The sequence below is a fragment of the Polypterus senegalus genome, chromosome 5 (genome assembly GCF_016835505.1).
Source record: "Polypterus senegalus isolate Bchr_013 chromosome 5, ASM1683550v1, whole genome shotgun sequence".
Taxonomy (NCBI): Eukaryota; Metazoa; Chordata; class Cladistia; order Polypteriformes; family Polypteridae; genus Polypterus; species Polypterus senegalus.
Genome location: NC_053158.1, coordinates 166,138,164 through 166,158,190, shown reverse-complemented (window position 1 = coordinate 166,158,190; position 20,027 = coordinate 166,138,164). Strand labels below are relative to the sequence as shown.

The following is a 20,027-nucleotide window of genomic DNA, read 5'->3' as shown; positions in this document are numbered from 1 at the left end:
TGGCATTGCATAAAATGCCTAGGAAATGTGTGACATATTAATCATTTCATACTTTGCTGTCCAATTTTTGACATTCTATAAATTGCCTAGGCATTCTATACAATGCCTGCTTTTCATATATTGCCGATAACATATTGTGACACACGTGCGCATGGCAGACAGTAAAGGGCTTAAGTAAGGGCAACTCCAAGTCAGACCAGAATGTGGCAGAGTGCACTGACTCTTTTTTTCCTCTATCACTCCTAGTTCCAGCATGTGCTTGATCTCAAGCTCCACTTCAGCTCTTTTTGCCTCAGGAAGGCGATATGGACGTTCTCAGACTACAACCCCGGGCTCTGTCACAATGTCGAGCTCAATCAGAGAGGTCCTTCCGGGGTTTTCACTTATTACCTCCGGGACGGACAGGATAACTGTTTCCAGCTCCCGTCACTGTCTTGGACTTAAATCTGCACCAAAGTTAAGGCTACTTACGTGAGCAAAGAGTGAGCGGGGCTGACCGGAGGAGGGATCGGTATTTACATGATAAACCCGCTCCCTCGGCCAACGATTGGGTTGACTCAACAAATTGTCAACGAGTCCTTTCCCCTCCTTAACTTTGTATGGACCTTGCCAATGGGCTAGTAACTTAGAGTGGGAGGTAGGTACTAGGACCATGACCCGATCTCCCGGGCGGAACTCCCAGAGAGATGTGCCTCGATCATAATAACGGATCTGTGCTGCTTGAGCCTCTTCCATGTGACTTTTAAGGAGGAGGCGAATTTTACAAAATCTATTGTGTAATTGCGCGATATACTCCAATATGTTTGTAGAGGTAAGAGCCTCTTCTTCCTATCCTTCTATTAAAATGTCTAATATGCCCTGGGGTTGTCGCCCATACAATAATTCAAAAGGGGAGAACCCTGTAGAGGCTTGTGGGACTTCTCAATAGGCAAAAAGGATGAGGGGGAGGAGCTGATCCCAGGTCCTTCCATCCTCACTGACCACCTTACAAAGCATTTTTTTGAGAGTCTGATTAAATCTCTCTACCAGATCGTCGGTTTGAGGATGATACACCACGGTGTTTAGATGCTTTATTTTAAGTAACTTGGTAGTCTCCTTGAACATCTCTGAGGAAAAAGGTGTCCCTTGGTCTGTCAGGACTTCCTTAGAGATGCCGCTCGTGCAAAGACAACTACTAATTCCCATGCGATGGCTTTAGAAGTAGCTGAGCGCAACAGAACAGCTTCGTGGTATTTTGTAGCATAATCCACGAGGACTAAAATGTACTTGTGTCCTCGGGCTGAGGGCTCTAGGGGTCCGCCTAAGTCAACCCCAATTCTGTGGAAGGGGACATCAATTAGGGGAATAGGAATGAGAGGAGCACAGTCCTTCCTAGGAATTTGTCACAATTGACACGCTGGGCAAGAAGTGCAAAAGCGACGAACCTCCTCATTGATTCCCGGCCAATAAAAGCGGAGCTTGATCTGATCCAGGGTTTTCTCAGTGCCCAAATGGCCACCTAGGAGGTGGGCATGTGTTGACTCACACACCTGCCGCCGGAAGGTCCGTGGGATAAGCAGTAACCTTCTCTCCTGCCCGTCATGCTCTGCTACGCGATACAGAAGGTTGTTTTCCATCACAGTGCGCTGGCCATTGACTAGGACCACTGCATTTTTGGCAAACTTAAGGGAATTGTCATTCCACTGTTCACTTCTAAAAGAAGCCGGTGTTTCTCTAAATTGAAACTACAAAAGGCTGAGAGGGTCCGGGCCGACCTTAAGGGGCACATCACTCGGAAAGGCCGCTTCGTCTCTCTCCGCTGGCTGGTTACATGCCGTGGAGGCAGCTTGAGACGGCTCATCCCCGTCTATAACTATAATCAGGATGTCCCACAGGGCAGCTTGATCAATTGAGTCAAATGCTTTATGAAAATCGATAAGGGCTGCAAAGAAACCCTGCTGATATTCGCATTTGCGCTCCATGAGAACCCTCAGTGCTAGGATGTGGTTGATGGTAGACTCCTTAAGCGTAAAAACTAGACTGTTCCACTCGCTGATAGGTGAGCAAGTGATCAAGGATCCTATTGAGGACGACCCTAGCAAAGACCTTACCCTGCACCGAGAGCAGTGTTATCCCCTTTCCTTTCCTTTCCTTTCCAGATAGGGACGACAAGTCCCATTTTCCAGTCAGTTGGGATGATGCCAGTCTCCCAAATGGAAGCAAAGATTGCTTGCAATGCCAGGAGGACAGCCTTAGCACCAGCCTGGAGAAGTTCACTCCAGATACCACAGATCCCTGCAGCATTCCCCCCCTTCACCTGCTTCACCATCTGTGCAATCTCAGTGAGATTGGGTGGTTCACAGCTAACTGGAGGATCAGCCTCCTAGAGATATCCAAAGTCCTAGCCGGAGGATCAGCTTTGAACAACTGCTCAAAGAAGCCAGCCCAGTGGGTCATAACTGCAGTGTCATCCGTAAGGACTGTTCCATCAGCTGCCCAGACGGCGACTCTCCAAGGAACAGATTCAGATGTGCGTAGGAAGGCAGGCTCTATTGTAGGCATGGAGCTGGACAGTTTGACATCTGTGGCAGAACGACGGGCGCTGAGCAGGCTCCTGTCAGTCATGGAGAATCCACTGAACAGTATCTTCTCCAGACAGAGGAGCAGCTTCAGCGACAGATTGCTGTCACTGTCCTGCTCCACTGACAGACTGAGGAGATCATTCCTCCCCCACACTATGCGACTTTTCAATTCCACCCGGGGGGGGTAAACGTTAACATTATTCAAAGTTTGTTTTGCCTGCATTTTTATTACTCTTTAATTTAATATTGTTTATTTTTATCAGTATGCTGCTACTGGAGTATGTGAATTTCCCCTTGGGATTAATAAAGTATCCATCTATCTATCTATCTATCTATCTACCTATTGCTTCGATTACTCTGTAAGCAGGACGTGGGTCACTAGACCACAGATCGTGCGTCACTTGCTCACAGATTCCTCTAACAAATGCCTCTTTATCTGCCCTCAGAGCCCTTGCATCCTTCCCTCTCAGTTCCCGGTTCAGACCAGAGTTACCATTGGGCTGTGCACTGCGACTCCTCTCAATGATATCTAGGGTGCCCTGCGAGATGAAACACCTCTTTCTGGGAACACCAGTAACACCAACACCACCCTTAGCAACCTTCAGGGTCTTGTCACAGAAGGTCTCCCACATCACATTAGGATCAGCAGTTGTACCCAAATCTGCAAGTTCCTCACAAAACTGTGTGCCAACTCCCAAGAAACAGCCTGGTCTTGGAGTCTGGACAAGTCCAGGCTCATTTTCCTAGTAGGTGGTAACCTACTGAACCTAAGCAGGATCCTAAGAGTAGCAACAACAAGTCTGTGGTCAGAATTCACAAACTGGGCATTTCTGTAGAGCCTCCAGCATCTGCCTATGAGGATGTGGTCGATCTCCTTCACCGCACAACCAGTATTGGTGTACCAAGTCCAACGATGTGGTTCAGGGCGCTGGAACCAGGATCCAGCGATTCGTAGCCCCTGACCTTTTGCAAAATCAAGGAACATGGAGCCACTTTCACCACGGTCACCAGACCCATGGCGACCGAGACAATCCCCATACCCAGCACCTGTCAGTGCCAGTGGCTGCATTGAAGTCACTCATGACCAGAGGAGCATCACCTTGTGGACACCCATCAACCACCAAGCGAAGCTGCGAATAGAATGTCTCCCTTCAGAACTCACAAAGTTTAAATAAGAGCATAAGAGCTTTATGACTCAGGTGCCACTGCGAGTGGCAGCCTTTCCAGCAGCTCCGTGTATGACTTTATCTTTCTACTTTTTTCTCTATTTCACTGATCACAAAATTATCCCAAAAAAGCAGATGTGCAAGCATTAAGTCCTCAAACTGATTAGTGTCCAGCCCCAAGGTGTGCCCTGATACTCTGTCAATGAGCATCACAAACAGGATAGGAGATGAAATATACCCCGTTGTAAGATTTAAAGGGCATAATGGGGAAAGGATTTTTCACTTAACATTTCAGAAAAGGAGTGGAAAGTAGCCATCCACAGAATACACTCTAGCTCCATATGTGCAAATTACTCAATTATTCAACTTAAAATCTTCAATTGAGTGCATTTACTTTGATTAAAACTATCCAAAATGATTCCATGGCAATGACAACCTGTGAATATTGCAATCGAGCTCTAGTTTTACTAGGCCACATGTATTAACATCATTTTGTACCAAAATCTTTAACTGCCTGTCAGACAGCCTTGGTGTCACAATCACTCCTAACCCATTAACAGCTGTGTTTGGTGGACTTCCAGATGGGCTTAAAGTGCAGAACAACAAACACATTGTAATTACGTTTACCTCACTACTAGTACGTAGACTTATCTAGCTCAACTGGAAGAAACCCAACCCGCCACCTTGTAGTCAGTGGGTAACTGATGTCCTACATTATCTGAAGTTGAGAAAAATGAAATTCTCACTCAGAAAATCTGTTCAAAACTCTTCCTTCCTTGCTGCTTCAAAGATTCGCTTTGACGGCTGGCTCTCCTCTCTTTCTTTTGGGTGGGGGTTGAATTTTGGTTCTGTTACGTTTGATTTGCATGGTCATAACCCTTCTCCAAATTTGCACTGCCCATGTAGACAATCTCCTCAAGAATTGCTTCTACAGTAATTGAGCAGCTGGCCAATGGCTTTGGCTACTCTAGCTGAGGAGAATTTATTTTTTTAATCACAAAAGATATACATGCCAATACTGGGGAAAACATAAAGAAAAACAACATTTTCTTAACACAGAAAGGGTAAACATTTTCTTTTGTTATTACATTTTACTAATATAACTTAGGGCCATGCTATGGCCATTCCACATCCACAAAAAAAGTCTTTCATTAGCACAAGGTTTCAGAAAATTCAAATAAACATGCTTTTTGGGCAGGTGAGCAGCAACACTCCACACAGCAAAACTTTCAATTTACAATGTTCACAGCGATGACATTACCTCTGCTTGGTTTATGTAGCTCACCTGGGGGTGTATAAGCATCCATTGAAGTCTGCACCACCAGTGAGCGGCGCTTGGAGGGCATGGGCACGGCCATCTTCCGTTCTTTGTGTTTGGCCAGAGCTGCCTGTACTGCCTCTGTATGTACATCTGGGAGAAAAATAAAAATGAATAAATAAAACCAGTGGTAATCCGTTATTATGAACAAGTATCAGGCTAAAGGTTAAACAAAATTAAACTAAATCAGGCAGAAATCTAATTACTAAAATGGTGTAAAAGACACAATACACAAATACAGTATATGGAACAACTTTTTTTGGGTGCCCTTTACCCTCCCATCCAGAGAGTAACAATATTGAAGAAAGAAATCTGGTGAGAATCAGCTTCAAAGTGAGAGAGAAGAGTAAGTCATGAATGAACAAGATATTAATGAACATGGAAAAAAGAAAGATACAACCATCTAAAAGCAGCTCCTTAACAGAATACTATTTCTAGAAAGTAGCCAGCTATTACACGCCATATCTCATCTGTAACCAGATATGTACAAATATACCAAGTTGTGTAATATACTTTGCACTCATCACATACTTGTGAACTTACTTTATGCAATTTTTTTAATTAGTAAATTAAAGACAATGAACTTAGTAAACCACACCTTTACTAAAGAATAAAGGCTATTGTTGGGGAACGAGTTATGTAAAATAATGTCCACATGCTTTAAAGTTGGTGCCCTTCACTCTTCTAGCAATGACACCAACTTCTGTCATATTTATAAACATTACAAGATAACTTAAATTAAAACTAAATACATGAGATAAATGTTAAAAATGCTTAATTAATTAATTTAAATTAACTAATGAATATATAATTAAATAAATCATCCAAAAACATCAAAATACTTTTCCATAGCTGTCAATTTAAAAAATAAACACAGGGTTCATTCCACCTCCTAAAGTGAAATGAGTAGCACATGAGACAGAACTGTAAAGGGGCTGAGAGCCTCAGACAAACCAACGCCACTTCTATTCCCTTAGCAACAGAGGATGAGAAGTGAGTCATACAGAACGTGTTCAAGTCGGAAAACTGGAGGTCAAAGGGAATTACCAAGCGCAGAATGCAGCTAAGGATAAAGATGGCTGCCTTTAATGCACAGATGAATGTTGCTTGTACGTCTGCATATTTCCATCCAAGAAAATATTGACCCTATCAAATTCTACACTATTTAATTTTTTAAAACTCATTTATGCTTTTATTTTTTCTTGCATAGAACACTGCAATGCCTTATGCAGTGGTCTCCCAAAAGCTGCAGATGGCAGGAAGTCTAACTGGTCTTTTTTTATTTTTCAAACCCACAAGACTCACGTCTAGCATAGGTCCACCTTTAAGTTATCTATATTGGGTTCCTGGTCAGTGCCATATTCAACTCAAAGATTAATCCTCAGTTTGCTGAGGCCTACTGGCAAATCCAGGATTATGATAGCTATTAAGTGCTGCTTCACTCCGACCTTACGATGAGTTCAAATTACATCTGGCTTTAGACCAATGTTTCTTCTTACTATGTGGATGTTTGTTAGCTTTACCTTTGCAACTGGAATCTCAGCTGAGTGTTCAGCCAATTGCATTTTTTGAAGATTGATTGCAGGTTAGATTTAAAAACTCTGGCAGTTAGATATGGCTGACAATTCATTCATCAGTAGATGACGTCTGTTTCAGAATATTATTTAAATTTGTTTTGTTTTTTTTCAGGGTTCACAGTTTGCTACTCATTTGGGGAGTGTGCATCCTCTATTTAATTTTTATTTTCCTGTTTTCTTTAAATGTTTACTTTGATAAGGCATTTTAATATATTGACTATAAACTTCCTAATTAAAAAAGGCAAGAAGAAGGCTATTAAAGTTAAGAATATTATTATGTCAGATATCAGGGATGCTTGATAGTCCTATTAAATGTCACATTTCAGCCTACTGACTAAACCACCACAGCATTTCATTTGGCCAGACAAACTAATCAATGTACATCTTCTATGAGCTCAACTACTGAGCAGGCCTGCCTTTAATTTTTTTTTCTTTCTTTCTTGAGATGAGTGGGAATTCAGCCTCAATTTACAAACTAGGAAGCAGCACATATGTATTTAGTGAGAACAGACAGACAGGGGAGTGGTATTTGCTACATGCACTCCATGGACTACCTTGTACTACTGAACCAGTATTAGAAGTGTCTGCCAATCCAATGTGATTTTAAGGTTTCTGCACCTACAATGCATTTTTCAAAAAATGTAGCTACTGTGCTGATGCAGTCATCTTTTCTTTCACTGCTTCTCAGCATGTTCAAAGTCAGTAGGGATATGAGGTAATATATTTTAAAAAATGTCCCTAATTAAATAAAAAAATCTTAGTGACTGAAGTGCAAGATACAAAAATTAAATTTAAATACTGTATGTTCTACTAAGTCCAGTGAGTCACAACTGTGACACGCTTGGCTGACATTGGGACATCTCTGGTTCAACGGCTCTTGAGGCTGATTAGCCGTGAACAACCCAATCTCACAGAGATTGCACAGGTGGTGAACCAGCTGAGGGTAACTGAGGATAGGGAAGGATGCAGGGATCTGTGGTACCCGGGGTAAACTCCTCCAGGCTGGGGATAAGACTGTCCTCCTTACATTGAAGCAATATTTGTTCCCATCTGGTAGATGGATGCCATCCCAGATGACTGGAAAAGTGGACTTATCGTCGCTGTCTGGAAAGAGAATGGTAACCCTGGATTGTGGCAGCTATAGGGGAATAACACAGCTCTCGGTGTCGGGTAAGGTCCTTGCTAAGGTCATCCTTATTAGGATCCGTGATCACTTGCTTACCTACCTGCGATCAAAGGAGTCTTGTTTATGCCTAAGAAGGCTACCATTGACACATCCTTGCCAAAGTTGCAAGATATCATGGCCAGCCTATACACTGATATTATGAGTGCTGTGCAGAGTGGAGGCAGAAGCTTTGCGTTTTTCCCAGTTAACTCTGGAGTTCGTCAGTGGTGTGTTCTTGCTTCTACTCTGATCAATACTTGCACAGACTGGGTGTTGGGCAGGGTCATGGTGTCGAGCAGCTGTGGGGCATCTGGTGGTGAAGAAAGATTTACTGATCTTGACTTTGCTGACGATACTGTGATCTTCGTGGAGTCAATGGGCTCTCAAAGACTTAGTCGGGAGTCTGAGTGCCTGAGCTTGTGAGTGTGCAAGATCCAGGCCTTTAATACCCTCTTGGGCATAGCCATCAGCAGTCTGTCTGTCTGCAGAGAGAGTGTTGACCCTTGTCCAGAGGTTTACTTAACTCAGCAGCGATATTCATGTCTCTGGTGATGCTTCCTATGAAGTAGGGAATCCATTCCTGGACGGGTTTATCCATTCCTGGGAATTAGGGAATCCCGCATGTCATTCCCGGGAATCCCAGGCTCCCGGGGATGACACAGTACACTGGCATCTCACATGTGAACGGTTTTAGAACGACCGACACTTATTTTTAATAAAACTACTGCAAGCAGTTCATGCTGTCATATAAGTACATGTATCTAGTTCAGGGGTGCCCAATGCATCGATCGCGATCGACCAGTAGATCGCAAAGGTAGTACAGGTAGATCGCGTTGCATTCAAAAAAATTTTTTTTAAACGTTAGTCTATCATATATCCTCCCTATGGATTGACATACAAGGCAGCCAGTCCGAGATCTCTTCTAACACACTGGTCATCCCGCACGCACCATCAAACGCAGGAGCTACTGCAAAACTCCGGCTATCTAAGTGATCTAGTTAGCCTTCCAATTTATATCAACTAAAGAATGGATTTAAAAACAAAATTGTTTGGGGAGGGAAAGGGCTGAATGTGGAATTGGAAGAGGATTTTTTTCCTCACAATGTCACAATCGAAGTGCATTTGTCTGATCTGTCAAACTATCATTGCTATTTCAAAGAAGGAAAATGTGGAAAGGCACTTTCGAACTGTTCATAAAAACTATGAAACCGACTTCCTTCCGAAAAGCAATCTGAGAAAGAAAAAGGAGAGGGAACTAAAATCGCCGTTAATCAGACAGCCATCATTTTCCACTCGGCTGAATTCAAAAGCTCCTTGACTGCATTATTCGGCTCTACTTATTTATGCGAGTCATCCTTTTCCCACATGAAGATTATTAAATCCAAATACTGTAGTGACTATAAATGTATTGAATTGTTATTGTGCCATAAAGGTTTTTCAGTTATGCAAGGTACGACAACATATATTTTATGTATATATACGTATACAGTGGTGTGAAAAACTATTTGCCCCCTTCCTGATTTCTTATTCTTTTGCATGTTTGTCACACAAAATGTTTCTGATCATCAAACACATTTAACCATTAGTCAAATATAACACAAGTAAACACAAAATGCAGTTTTTAAATGATGGTTTTTATTATTTAGGGAGAAAAAAATCCAAACCTACATGGCCCTGTGTGAAAAAGTAATTGCCCCCTGAACCTAATAACTGGTTGGGCCACCCTTAGCAGCAATAACTGCAATCAAGCGTTTGCGATAACTTGCAATGAGTCTTTACAGCTCTGGAGGAATTTTGTCCCACTCATCTTTGCAGAATTGTTGTAATTCAGCTTTATTTGAGGGTTTTCTAGCATGAACCGCCTTTTTAAGGTCATGCCATAGCATCTCAATTGGATTCAGGCCAGGACTTTGACTAGGCCACTCCAAAGTCTTCATTTTGTTTTCTTCAGCCATTCAGAGGTGGATTTGCTGGTGTGTTTTGGGTCATTGTCCTGTTGCAGCACCCAAGATCGCTTCAGCTTGAGTTGACGAACAGATGGCCGGACATTCTCCTTCAGGATTTTTGGTAGACAGTAGAATTCATGGTTCCATCTATCACAGCAAGCCTTCCAGGTCCTGAAGCAGCAAAACAACCCCAGACCATCACACTACCACCACCATATTTTACTGTTGGTATGATGTTCTTTTTCTGAAATGCTGTGTTCCTTTTACGCCAGATGTAACGGGACATTTGCCTTCCAAAATGTTCAACTTTTGTCTCATCAGTCCACAAAGTATTTTCCCAAAAGTCTTGGCAATCATTGAGATGTTTCTTAGCAAAATTGAGACGAGCCCTAATGTTCTTTTGCTTAACAGTGGTTTGCGTCTTGGAAATCTGCCATGCAGGCCGTTTTTGCCCAGTCTCTTTCTTATGGTGGAGTCGTGAACACTGACCTTAATTGAGGCAAGTGAGGCCTGCAGTTCTTTAGACGTTGTCCTGGGGTCTTTGTGACCTCTCGGATGAGTCGTCTCTGCGCTCTTGGGGTAATTTTGGTCGGCCGGCCACTCCTGGGAAGGTTCACCACTGTTCCATGTTTTTGCCATTTGTGGATAATGGCTCTCACTGTGGTTCGCTGGAGTCCCAAAGCTTTAGAAATGGCTTTATAACCTTTACCAGACTGACAGATCTCAGTTGCTTCTGTTCTCATTTGTTCCTGAATTTCTTTGGATCTTGGCATGATGTCTAGCTTTTGAGGTGCTTTTGGTCTACTTCTCTGTGTCAGGCAGCTCCTATTTAAGTGATTTCTTGATTGAAACAGGTGTGGCAGTAATCAGGCCTGGGGTGGCTACGGAAATTGAACTCAGGTGTGATACACCACAGTTAGGTTATTTTTAACAAGGGGCAATTACTTTTTCACACAGGGCCATGTAGGTTTGGATTTTTTCTCCCTAAATAATAAAACCATCATTTAAAAACTGCATTTTGTGTTTACTTGTGTTATATTTGACTAATGGTTAATTGTGTTTGATGATCAGAAACATTTTGTGTGACAAACATGCAAAAGAATAAGAAATCAGGAAGGGGGCAAATAGTTTTTCACACCACTGTATATGTATATATATATATGTATATATATATATATATATATATGTATATATATATATATATATATACTTTTTTATGTAGGTAGATCATTTCGACCTGGTCATTTTAAAAGTAGCTCACGAGCTGAAAAACTGTGGGCAGCCCTGATCTAGTTAGTTGTGGTAATAAGAGCGTAGAAAGCATAACTTGTCCAGTGTGCGGTCGTCCAGGCGAGAGCGTACTTCGTGTAGAGTACGCCAGCCACTGAGAAAGCACACTCTTTCTCCACTGAAGTAGGCAGCACAGTCATCAGATACTGGTACACTTGTTCTAAACAATGCCCGCGCTTGCCGTTGCTCTGAAAACCCGCCATTTGCCGTGATGGCAAGTATCTTGGCACAGATAATGCAGATACAAAAGACTGACGCATTGCAATTTCAAGTTGCTGTTCAAAGCTGTTGTCTGAGAGACGTCAATGAAGTCTTCAGTTTTCAACTATAACTCTGTTATTTCTTGATCGATTTTTACATGCTGTATATGAGAGCTTGGCCGTTCCCGGTTTCCCGGGAATTACAGCAGTTTCATTCCCGGGAAAGCGGGACTGAAAAATGTCCGGGAATGGATTCCCTACTATGAAGTCAGTAGACAGAGTGGGTGATCATGCAGTCGCTAGAAAGGGATGTGTGTTGCTCCTAATATCTCTGCAAAAGGACAATGGTCCAAAATCTTTAGAGTCCTGGTGCTCCCTGTTTTGCTATATGGTTGCGAGACATAGACACTATCCAGTGACCTGACACAAAGACTGGACTCCTTTGGTACTCTGTTTCTTTGGAGAACTCTTGGGTACTGCTGGTTTGACTTTGTGTTGAACGAATCCCAAATGAGACACATTACCTGCATTGTTAGGGAGCGTCAGTTACAGCTCTACAGCCATGTGGTGCGACTCACAGAGGATGATTTAGCTCACAGGATCCTCATTGTTGAGGACCTGCGAGGCAGACCAGGCCAAGGGGATGCCCACATAACACCTGGCTGCAGTAGATAGATGGTCAGTTCTCGGGGGGTGGGACTGGACCGCGTGTCTGCCTAGAGGGTTGCCCAGGATCGCAAGCTGTTTCGTCGTGTGGTGGGTGTGACAAAGCACTGTGCCAGTGTATTGTCTCCAACCTGACCTGACCTAATGTTCAACTAAACTAGGCATGAGAATTTCACTGTGGAGGACACGGTGGGCAGAAAGTTATAGTGCATAAAGCTCATGTACCAGAACATCACCATTTCAGATTTTAAGCAGCTAAATGTTACAGGGTTCTAATTTTTCATTTGCCTCAACTGTTTGTTTGGACAAAATCATTTTTAGCTAGTCGTTAATATTGTGTTCATCCATGGCTCAATCCCAAAGATTTCACTCTACTGTTTTAGAGGCACAGACCAACCATGAAAGGTGACCTTAGTACGCTGTAAGACAACTACAGATAAGCATAAACATAAATTTAGAGACGCCAAACAACCCACAAGTACCAAAGAAAATCCATGTGACCATGGGAAAAATATACAAACTACACATAACTTGTGTTCAGGCTCTGGATGGTACAATTGAGAAACAGAAGCACTAACTACTACATCACCATCAGCTTCAAAATTATCGTTGTTAATTAAAAATAACATTAATGAAAAAATATTTTAGCCCATTGAGAAAAAAAGATAACAGAACACTGATAAGGATGCAAAAATGAAATGAAATAAATCAACACCTGTAGATGCAAACACTTTTTAACGTAAATATACCAGAAATGCGAATATGTAAGTAATACTCTGATGCCAGTAAACTATTTTTTGTTAGTTCTTCTTGATAGCTCTTGTATGTTTTAAGTTGCTTTTGTGAGGTCAGAAAATTCATCCAGTCTCTGTTATCATGTTCAAATCAGGCATATAATTACGATTTGCTGTACTAGAACTGGGTTGTTTTTTTGTAAATTTCAGTTTAAGTCAGTATTATAAATAAATGCTGGCCTTTCTCATATACAAATATCAAAAGTTCTTTTGACATTGCTACAAATTAGACTGCTTTGAACTAACAATGGCAGCAATGAATTTGTACAGTGCTGTTTCCTCAGGTCTTTAGCCTTCATGAGCTAAGGAAGCAGGAAAAATGACAGATAATGTTTGAGTTAACTACAACAATAGTGCTAGCACTATGTTTAGGCATATTATAAAATCTAAACTTTAAATGGAGGCCTTCACTTTATGTTCAAAAAGGCAGGTAAACCAACACATAAAAGAAAATCATCTTATCGTATTTATAACTGAAGACTGTTTTTAAAACGTTCTCAGAATAAGTATATGAAAATTCTGATGGTCAGTTTAATTCCTATTTCATGCAGCTATACTATACCAGACTATACAGTATACAGTGCAACGTAATGCAACTCCAGTCCCCTGCAAGCTTAAATTAGATTAAGTGGGTTTGAGAATACAGTTGGTTTATACTTTTATTACAGCAATTCTGCCACAAGCCTAAAATGCATGTTCACCAATTACTTGACCAGACAATTTTCATAAGAATGCACAGTACTCATAGCAAAACAAAAAAGGTATGGGAATTTGAATGCTTCTAGGTTTGACCTTTCTCTCTCTGCCTTTTGCACATACAGTTTTTAAATGAACTTGCTAGCTGTCACAAAACTGCTGCTGAAATGCTTATCACTGACTGTTCCTAATTTATAACAAAGAACAGTTTAGATAGATAGATAGATAGATAGATAGATAGATAGATAGATAGATAGATAGATAGATAGATAGATAGATAGATAGATAGATACTTTATTAATCCCAAGGGGAAATTCACAAAATTTATTTATAAAGTTTATGGATTAACTGCACAACTACCCTTGCTCTATAGTGCCAAAAAATACTTGTAAAATGTTTAACTACACCTAGAAATGATTAAATATATTTACTGATTATGCAAATTTTAAAATTGATGATGAAAATAGGAATAGTGCTCAAAATATCAATTTTCAGTATTACTGAAGCCCTAGTACTATACATATTTCTTTACTCCTGAAACAAAATGCAAGGATACTACTAATCTAAAACTATTATGTTTCACCTGAAAATTTTTATATTATTACTCTTGCCATATGCTTTTTCCAGTGTTGTTTCATTGTTTAAATATATGGTGAAATGATACATAAACTATTCATTTTGACCTGTTCCATGCAGAATCTACTATAAAGAAAATAGTTGGTAAAAGGTAGAACATCACATAACATGACATGCACACACACATTCCTGAGAATATAGAGCAACACCACCAATCAGCTTGATAGCATTTCTTTGGACAGTAAGAGGTAACTGAAAGCACAGCAAGACCAAACAAGCTCCACAAGTACACAACTCAGACGAAAACATTGACAAATGTCCCTAATTTCTCCTTGCCCATGCTGCTTTCTTAAACATGCCGATTCCAGGTGTGGATGCTGAACTGAAACTGAAATCGCGTTGTGTTCTTTTGCTATTAAAGCTTCAAAGCATGTAGGCTATCACTCATCAGTGCACTTGCTGCATTTCTACACATCTGCTGTTCCCTAAATGGTTTCTACTGTTAATCAAGGCACATCTAAATACTTACTACACCATACTGGCCAAATGCTGCAGTGCTTTCAATATATCCCTGTCTGGCATTAAAGTTTTCAGTTTTTTAAGTTTTTTTTTTTTTTACTATTGTTAAAAACAATATCTACATTTTTTAGTTCATTCAAAGCAATTTCCAAGGTGCATATCATTGGCAGAATGAAAAACAATGGCTGGGCCGTTAAGAGAAATTCTTTACAATGTTATAATTACCTATCGTTATAGGGAACTCTAGACCCTGGGGACAATTTCCTGGCTGATAGAAACGTATAAATCAAATTAAAAATGTATGCCCAGAACCATCCGGTAATTGTTTAACTTATCCTAATACCATAAATATTGTAAATCTATAATAGACAACATGTGTCTCAACCAAATGTATTCTGTAAACTATAAAGAGGGCATACATGGGAAAAGATTTTTCAGTAAAAATGAATCCTATCCAAATCTTACACTTAAAGCCACTGCTCTTTTTCATTAATGAGTACATTTGTAAAGGATTCAGTTTTAACCATTAAACTATATAAATGTATGTACTGGTATAACATGAGATCAATGCAATGAATTGTACCTTGACATTCAATGATTTCATTTAAATGCTGGCAAAATCCCTACACCATTTGTTAAAAATAAAAATCTCATTTCTTAATATGTCAATCAGGAATACAGGCAAGAACATTAGACTGCCAAGCTATTATGTAAAAAAAAAAAACTTTAACCAATTTGCACTTTAAAGTAAAGGTTTTGGTAATTCTATTACATGCAGCCTCCTTTGTTCTGAAAATAAAGCAATATCATGCAAGAGTAAAATAAACCCGGTTTGTTAATTCCTTGACTATTTGGGTGGACACTCTAGTCACTAGTCCCTGTTCAACTGCCCATTGTGTACAGAACTACATTGCCATAAAGACACATGCATGTATGATGAACAAAAATAGTGGTCCGAAAACTGTCAGCAAACACCGTGGATATGTGTGGTGGAGTTTTTTTGGATCCATCTGAGTATGAATAAGAGGAGATGATGCACAAGCTGTATAATGCACTGGTGAGACCTTACCTGGAGGACTGTGTGCAGTTCTGGTCACCACATTATAGGAAGGATACCGAAGCTCTAGAAAGAGTTCAGAAAAAAACAACATGTCGGATATTTGAGGGCCTAAAGGGTAAATATGATGATGAATGGCTGAAGACACTAAACTGGCACACCGTGGGAAAAGGTGATAGGGGACCTAATATTTTAATGAACGGGATACATTTGTAAAACCTATATTTTAAAGGAATTGGAGAGGTTCACCAAAAGCAAAACATACAAAGATACCGACAAATTCATTTTTTTAATTTTCATCCCCAAACAAAAACGTATTAAAACTTTAAACAGTGCAGTTTGCTAAGAAAAAGTACCAAAACATTGAGTGCAACTATTAAGATTATCTTCACAATTTAGCCTTGCATTACAGGTTCAGGTATGTTGTAAAAATTAAACAGTGCAGGGAAAACAAACAAAGCAGATCAGTATTTACTAGGCAGAAAACAAATTGTTGGCACAAGTTTTGATTTTATATTTATACTAACAAAATTAAGGCTCAAAAAAGTAAGACTTTGAAACAGAAATAAATCTACATGTTGTGGCTTGAAGCCTTTGTCACACACTGCGTGTAACCCACAGACAATACCACAGCACAGACAGCACATCACACAGGTGCTAGAACAGACTGTATATACTTCAAATATTTACCATTCTAAAAGAAATAAATAAATAATCACACTTTATTTATGATTAGTATCTGTCTGGCCTTAATTTTCAGCTAATTATTATCAACTCACAACTTTAAAATCTTTAAAAATCTCTTTGTATAAAAATCAGACCATTCCTATAGAAATCCTATTTACTGCATGCAAAGGTTTATTTACCATTTTACAGTATGTTAAGAGAGAATGAAGTGTAATTGTTTGGAAAGACAGACTTTGAAAATAAATTACCCCCGGCTACTCTTTTCTACTACAAAAATGCTGTAGTGTGTTAAAACAACACACATTGGTATGTATTTTTTTTTTAGAACTCATGCTGATATGCATATTTATTTTTGATTTAATAAATAAATGACTCAGAATAATATCTCTGCCAGTCTTAACAGTTTCACATTAGATGGTTCCATATGTCATACGATAGTCAGAAACACATCACCAAAACAATGCCCATGTAATCTGATTCAAAACTTTATTTTACATTTATATTAATGTAAATTAAGAAAATCAATGAAAGAAGCAAACAAATTGAAAATATAAGGTTTCATCATAACTGTAATGTGAATTTTGGAGTTCTAGAAAAACAGAAAATTATCTTTTACTTATTTCTATAAAGGAACTAACTGCAATGAGGATGAGTCAGTTACTAGCAGCATAAGAGGGCCAATAAAAAGAACAGCCTATATTGGTGCCAGTTTAAAATGCAACAGGTCAGATGCTCAGAGAAGAGCGATAGCTGCAGGTCAAATTATAAGTTTATTGAAAATATCAGGCTGAGCACAGTTTAGAAAAGAAAAAATTGTTAGCTAGGTTCAGGTCATTTATTTAAAATTACACAAAGAATGGTGGAATAATGAATCAAGTTATGTAAATCCCTGCATTCTAAAGCAGTATGATTAAAACGTACATTTCTAAATTTCAATTTAAAAATGTATTCTGTTTTTCTCTGTATTATGCGGCAGAGAAGGTGTGGATTGGTGTCTGGGTAGTCAAACGTTCTCAGAAGGAAGGGTGGCAAAAAGATAATACAGAGCAGCTTAAAATCCCAAAGTAATCTCCATGACAGAACCACACTGCCGAAAACAGAGAACACTGGTTTTATAGTGTGGGAACATTTGGGCAACTCGAGGATGCCAGACCCAGTCATACATGACCCAAAAAGACACCTCTGTGGAGAACAAAGCAAGAGGCAGAAAGAGAACTGAAAAGTGGTATTATTAACCCAGAATATTAGAGGTCAGGAAAAAAAGCCTTCTCAGAAACAGCCCAGAAAATTACAGAGACAGCGAGAAAAAAACGATAAAAACAGAGGCGCCATGAAACTCACACTAGACTGTGTCGTATCAAAAGGGTGTCAATGTTGCACCCTACGCGGGTTCTTTTTCTGCAGTTATATTCTTGAATAGAAGCACACTTGTTCTGTTATATTTGTACCTTTTGTGAAAGTGTTTATTTGATATATGGACTTCAGGCTTCACAGATTATACACTTCATGTCTGCATTTTGTCAATAATTACTAAAACATGAAAAACTTTTCTGTTTTAACGATGTGTTTACATATATTGTTGCAGACACGGAACACACATGAAATGCATGTGTTCCAAATAACGATATAGTATTTATAAAAGGTGTCATTTTGCTTGACTTCTCACTCTATACAATTCTAAGCAACTTACATGCAGGTAAACAGACTTGAGCTGAGAAAACTGTGCGGTGGTGGGGGGGATGTGATTATAGGGTGCTTACTGCTTATCGACACATTTACAGGACAAAAGACACTGATGGAGAGGTGCGAAGGGATTTAAGGTGGGACGGATTTACAAGTTTTTTTGTAGGCTTTGGTAATTCTAGTGTTAAAGGTTTAAGAGCTCAGAAGTTAGGCCAAAGTAGGTACCACTAGTGTGTATTTTTGAATTGTTAAACTATAGTCAAAAGTGGATAGCACTTGTCTCTGGAATTAGCCAATTTAAACAAGGGAACCTAAAGGTTATTCTTTCCTACATTTTATAAGAGTACCAATTCCCTTTCTATACACAAGCCTTGAAGTAAAGAATAAACAGAGGAAAAACACCTATCAACTGTATATACAAAAAGCAAAAAATACAAACGGTGGCCCATCCAGTTAAATGAGACAAAATAAATTCTTGGACAATCTATAATCCATATTCACTAAGAAGCTATAGACATTAAAATATTAAAAATTACATGAATATAAATAAAAAAAAATAAGATTTTGGATGGAAGTTTGCATTCAGGGTATAATATATTCTGATGCGAGTTGTCACATTGTTTACTCTCTAAGTCCCAAGACATAGGGCTACTGATCACCATAAACCACTGCTATGTAACTACAGTAGCTATATAAACCAGGCTTCTTTTTTGAACAGTAGTCCTACCTCTCAGTCACACGCTACTAAAGAAGGCTATACAATGTTATAAAACAACAGGGATATGTGTTGTTTAAATTGGTTGTTCTGGTTATACGAAGAATATTCCATTCATCAAGACTGATTAGGACTACCACGTCTCCAGTAAACAAAATAGCACACTTTGAAGCTAACCCACAGAATTAAAGTGTCATTGTTCCTATTTTTTAACTACAACTATAATAATTGTGTTGAAGGTAATAAGCCTCTGCAAATGCTTCACTCATATCACTCTAAATATACACAATATACATTACATGCACATATATATATATATATATAAAATACTATAGAACTGCCATATTTTTTGTGTTTTGTACCAGCTCCCATCTTAAGTGTAATGTGATGACACATATTTTAAATGACATCACCATTGCAATAAAAAGAACTACATAATTTTCAGTCATTTATCAAATCATTTTGTGGTATTTCTACTGGCACATATTTTATGTTTTTTCATCGTTTGATTGATTTGTCTACCACAGCTTTGTTCACTCATTTCTTCCTATTTGTTCTTTTTTTCTTTTACTGAGCAGGTTAGCACTGTAGAATCTGCTATGTCAAACCTCCAGAATCCTAGGTTCAAATGCTATCTAGGAATGGTCTATGTGGAGTTTGCACATTCTTCTTGTGTCAATGTAAATTGTTTTCAGTGTATATATCAGCTTTCTCTCAAATGCCAAATGTTGTCTAAAAAACCCTTGTATGAGCAAGTAAATGTATTTTGTAATGTCCAGGATTACTTTTCTACCCTGAACCTGGTTTTGCCCAAGATCCTAAATGGGAAATGAGTTCAGAAAATATGAATGAAGCAATACATTTTGCAGTATGATTTTGCTCATTCTATACCTAGAGCAAAAGCATACAAATAAGCACTATTTATATGTAAACTACTACATATTACAGGGCATTCCAAAATAATGTTGAATTGAGCATTCTGCCAGCTGCCTGACAGCCACTTTAGGAATTACTTACCACCCTCAACATAATTATGCTGGGTCCAGGTCAGGTTAGGTTTACAATTTAAACACACCAGTTATTTACAGGTATACAAAATTAGACAAAGATATCTGCAATGTAGCAATTGGTGCAGGAATGTCCAAACTTAAAGGTTATAAAGGTGATTAAGTATTGAACAAGGATGTGTATATTGAAACAAAAAGAATCAAAATAAAATTAAGCTGTAAAAATATAGTTGAAAAACCTAATTTCTTCAGTATTGATTGATTAAAGTCCTCAAAAGAAAAGGATTCTGTCCCTTTGGGCATTCATACCACCTCTTGTTGATGCACTGTTGCAGTTTTGAATTATATCAATACATTCCAGGTGGAAATCTGATTTTCATTTTCATTAACCCAGCTCTTGCTTC

General features: G+C 39.2%; 1 protein-coding gene across 12 annotated transcripts in view; it reads right to left on the bottom strand.

Annotated features, from left to right (window-relative positions):
* The window catches only part of dip2ca (disco-interacting protein 2 homolog Ca), a 537,137-nt gene that overhangs the window by 232,883 nt on the left and 284,227 nt on the right, over nt 1–20,027 (bottom strand). For 7 of the 12 annotated variants that reach the window (XM_039753583.1, XM_039753587.1, XM_039753581.1 and 4 more), the window contains exon 4: nt 4,989–5,138. In XM_039753583.1, coding sequence (XP_039609517.1) covers nt 4,989–5,138 — 150 coding nt within the window. The remainder of the gene's footprint in view (nt 1–4,988; nt 5,139–20,027) is intronic. The other 5 variants (XM_039753594.1, XM_039753586.1, XM_039753584.1 and 2 more) reach the window with 1 other exon arrangement.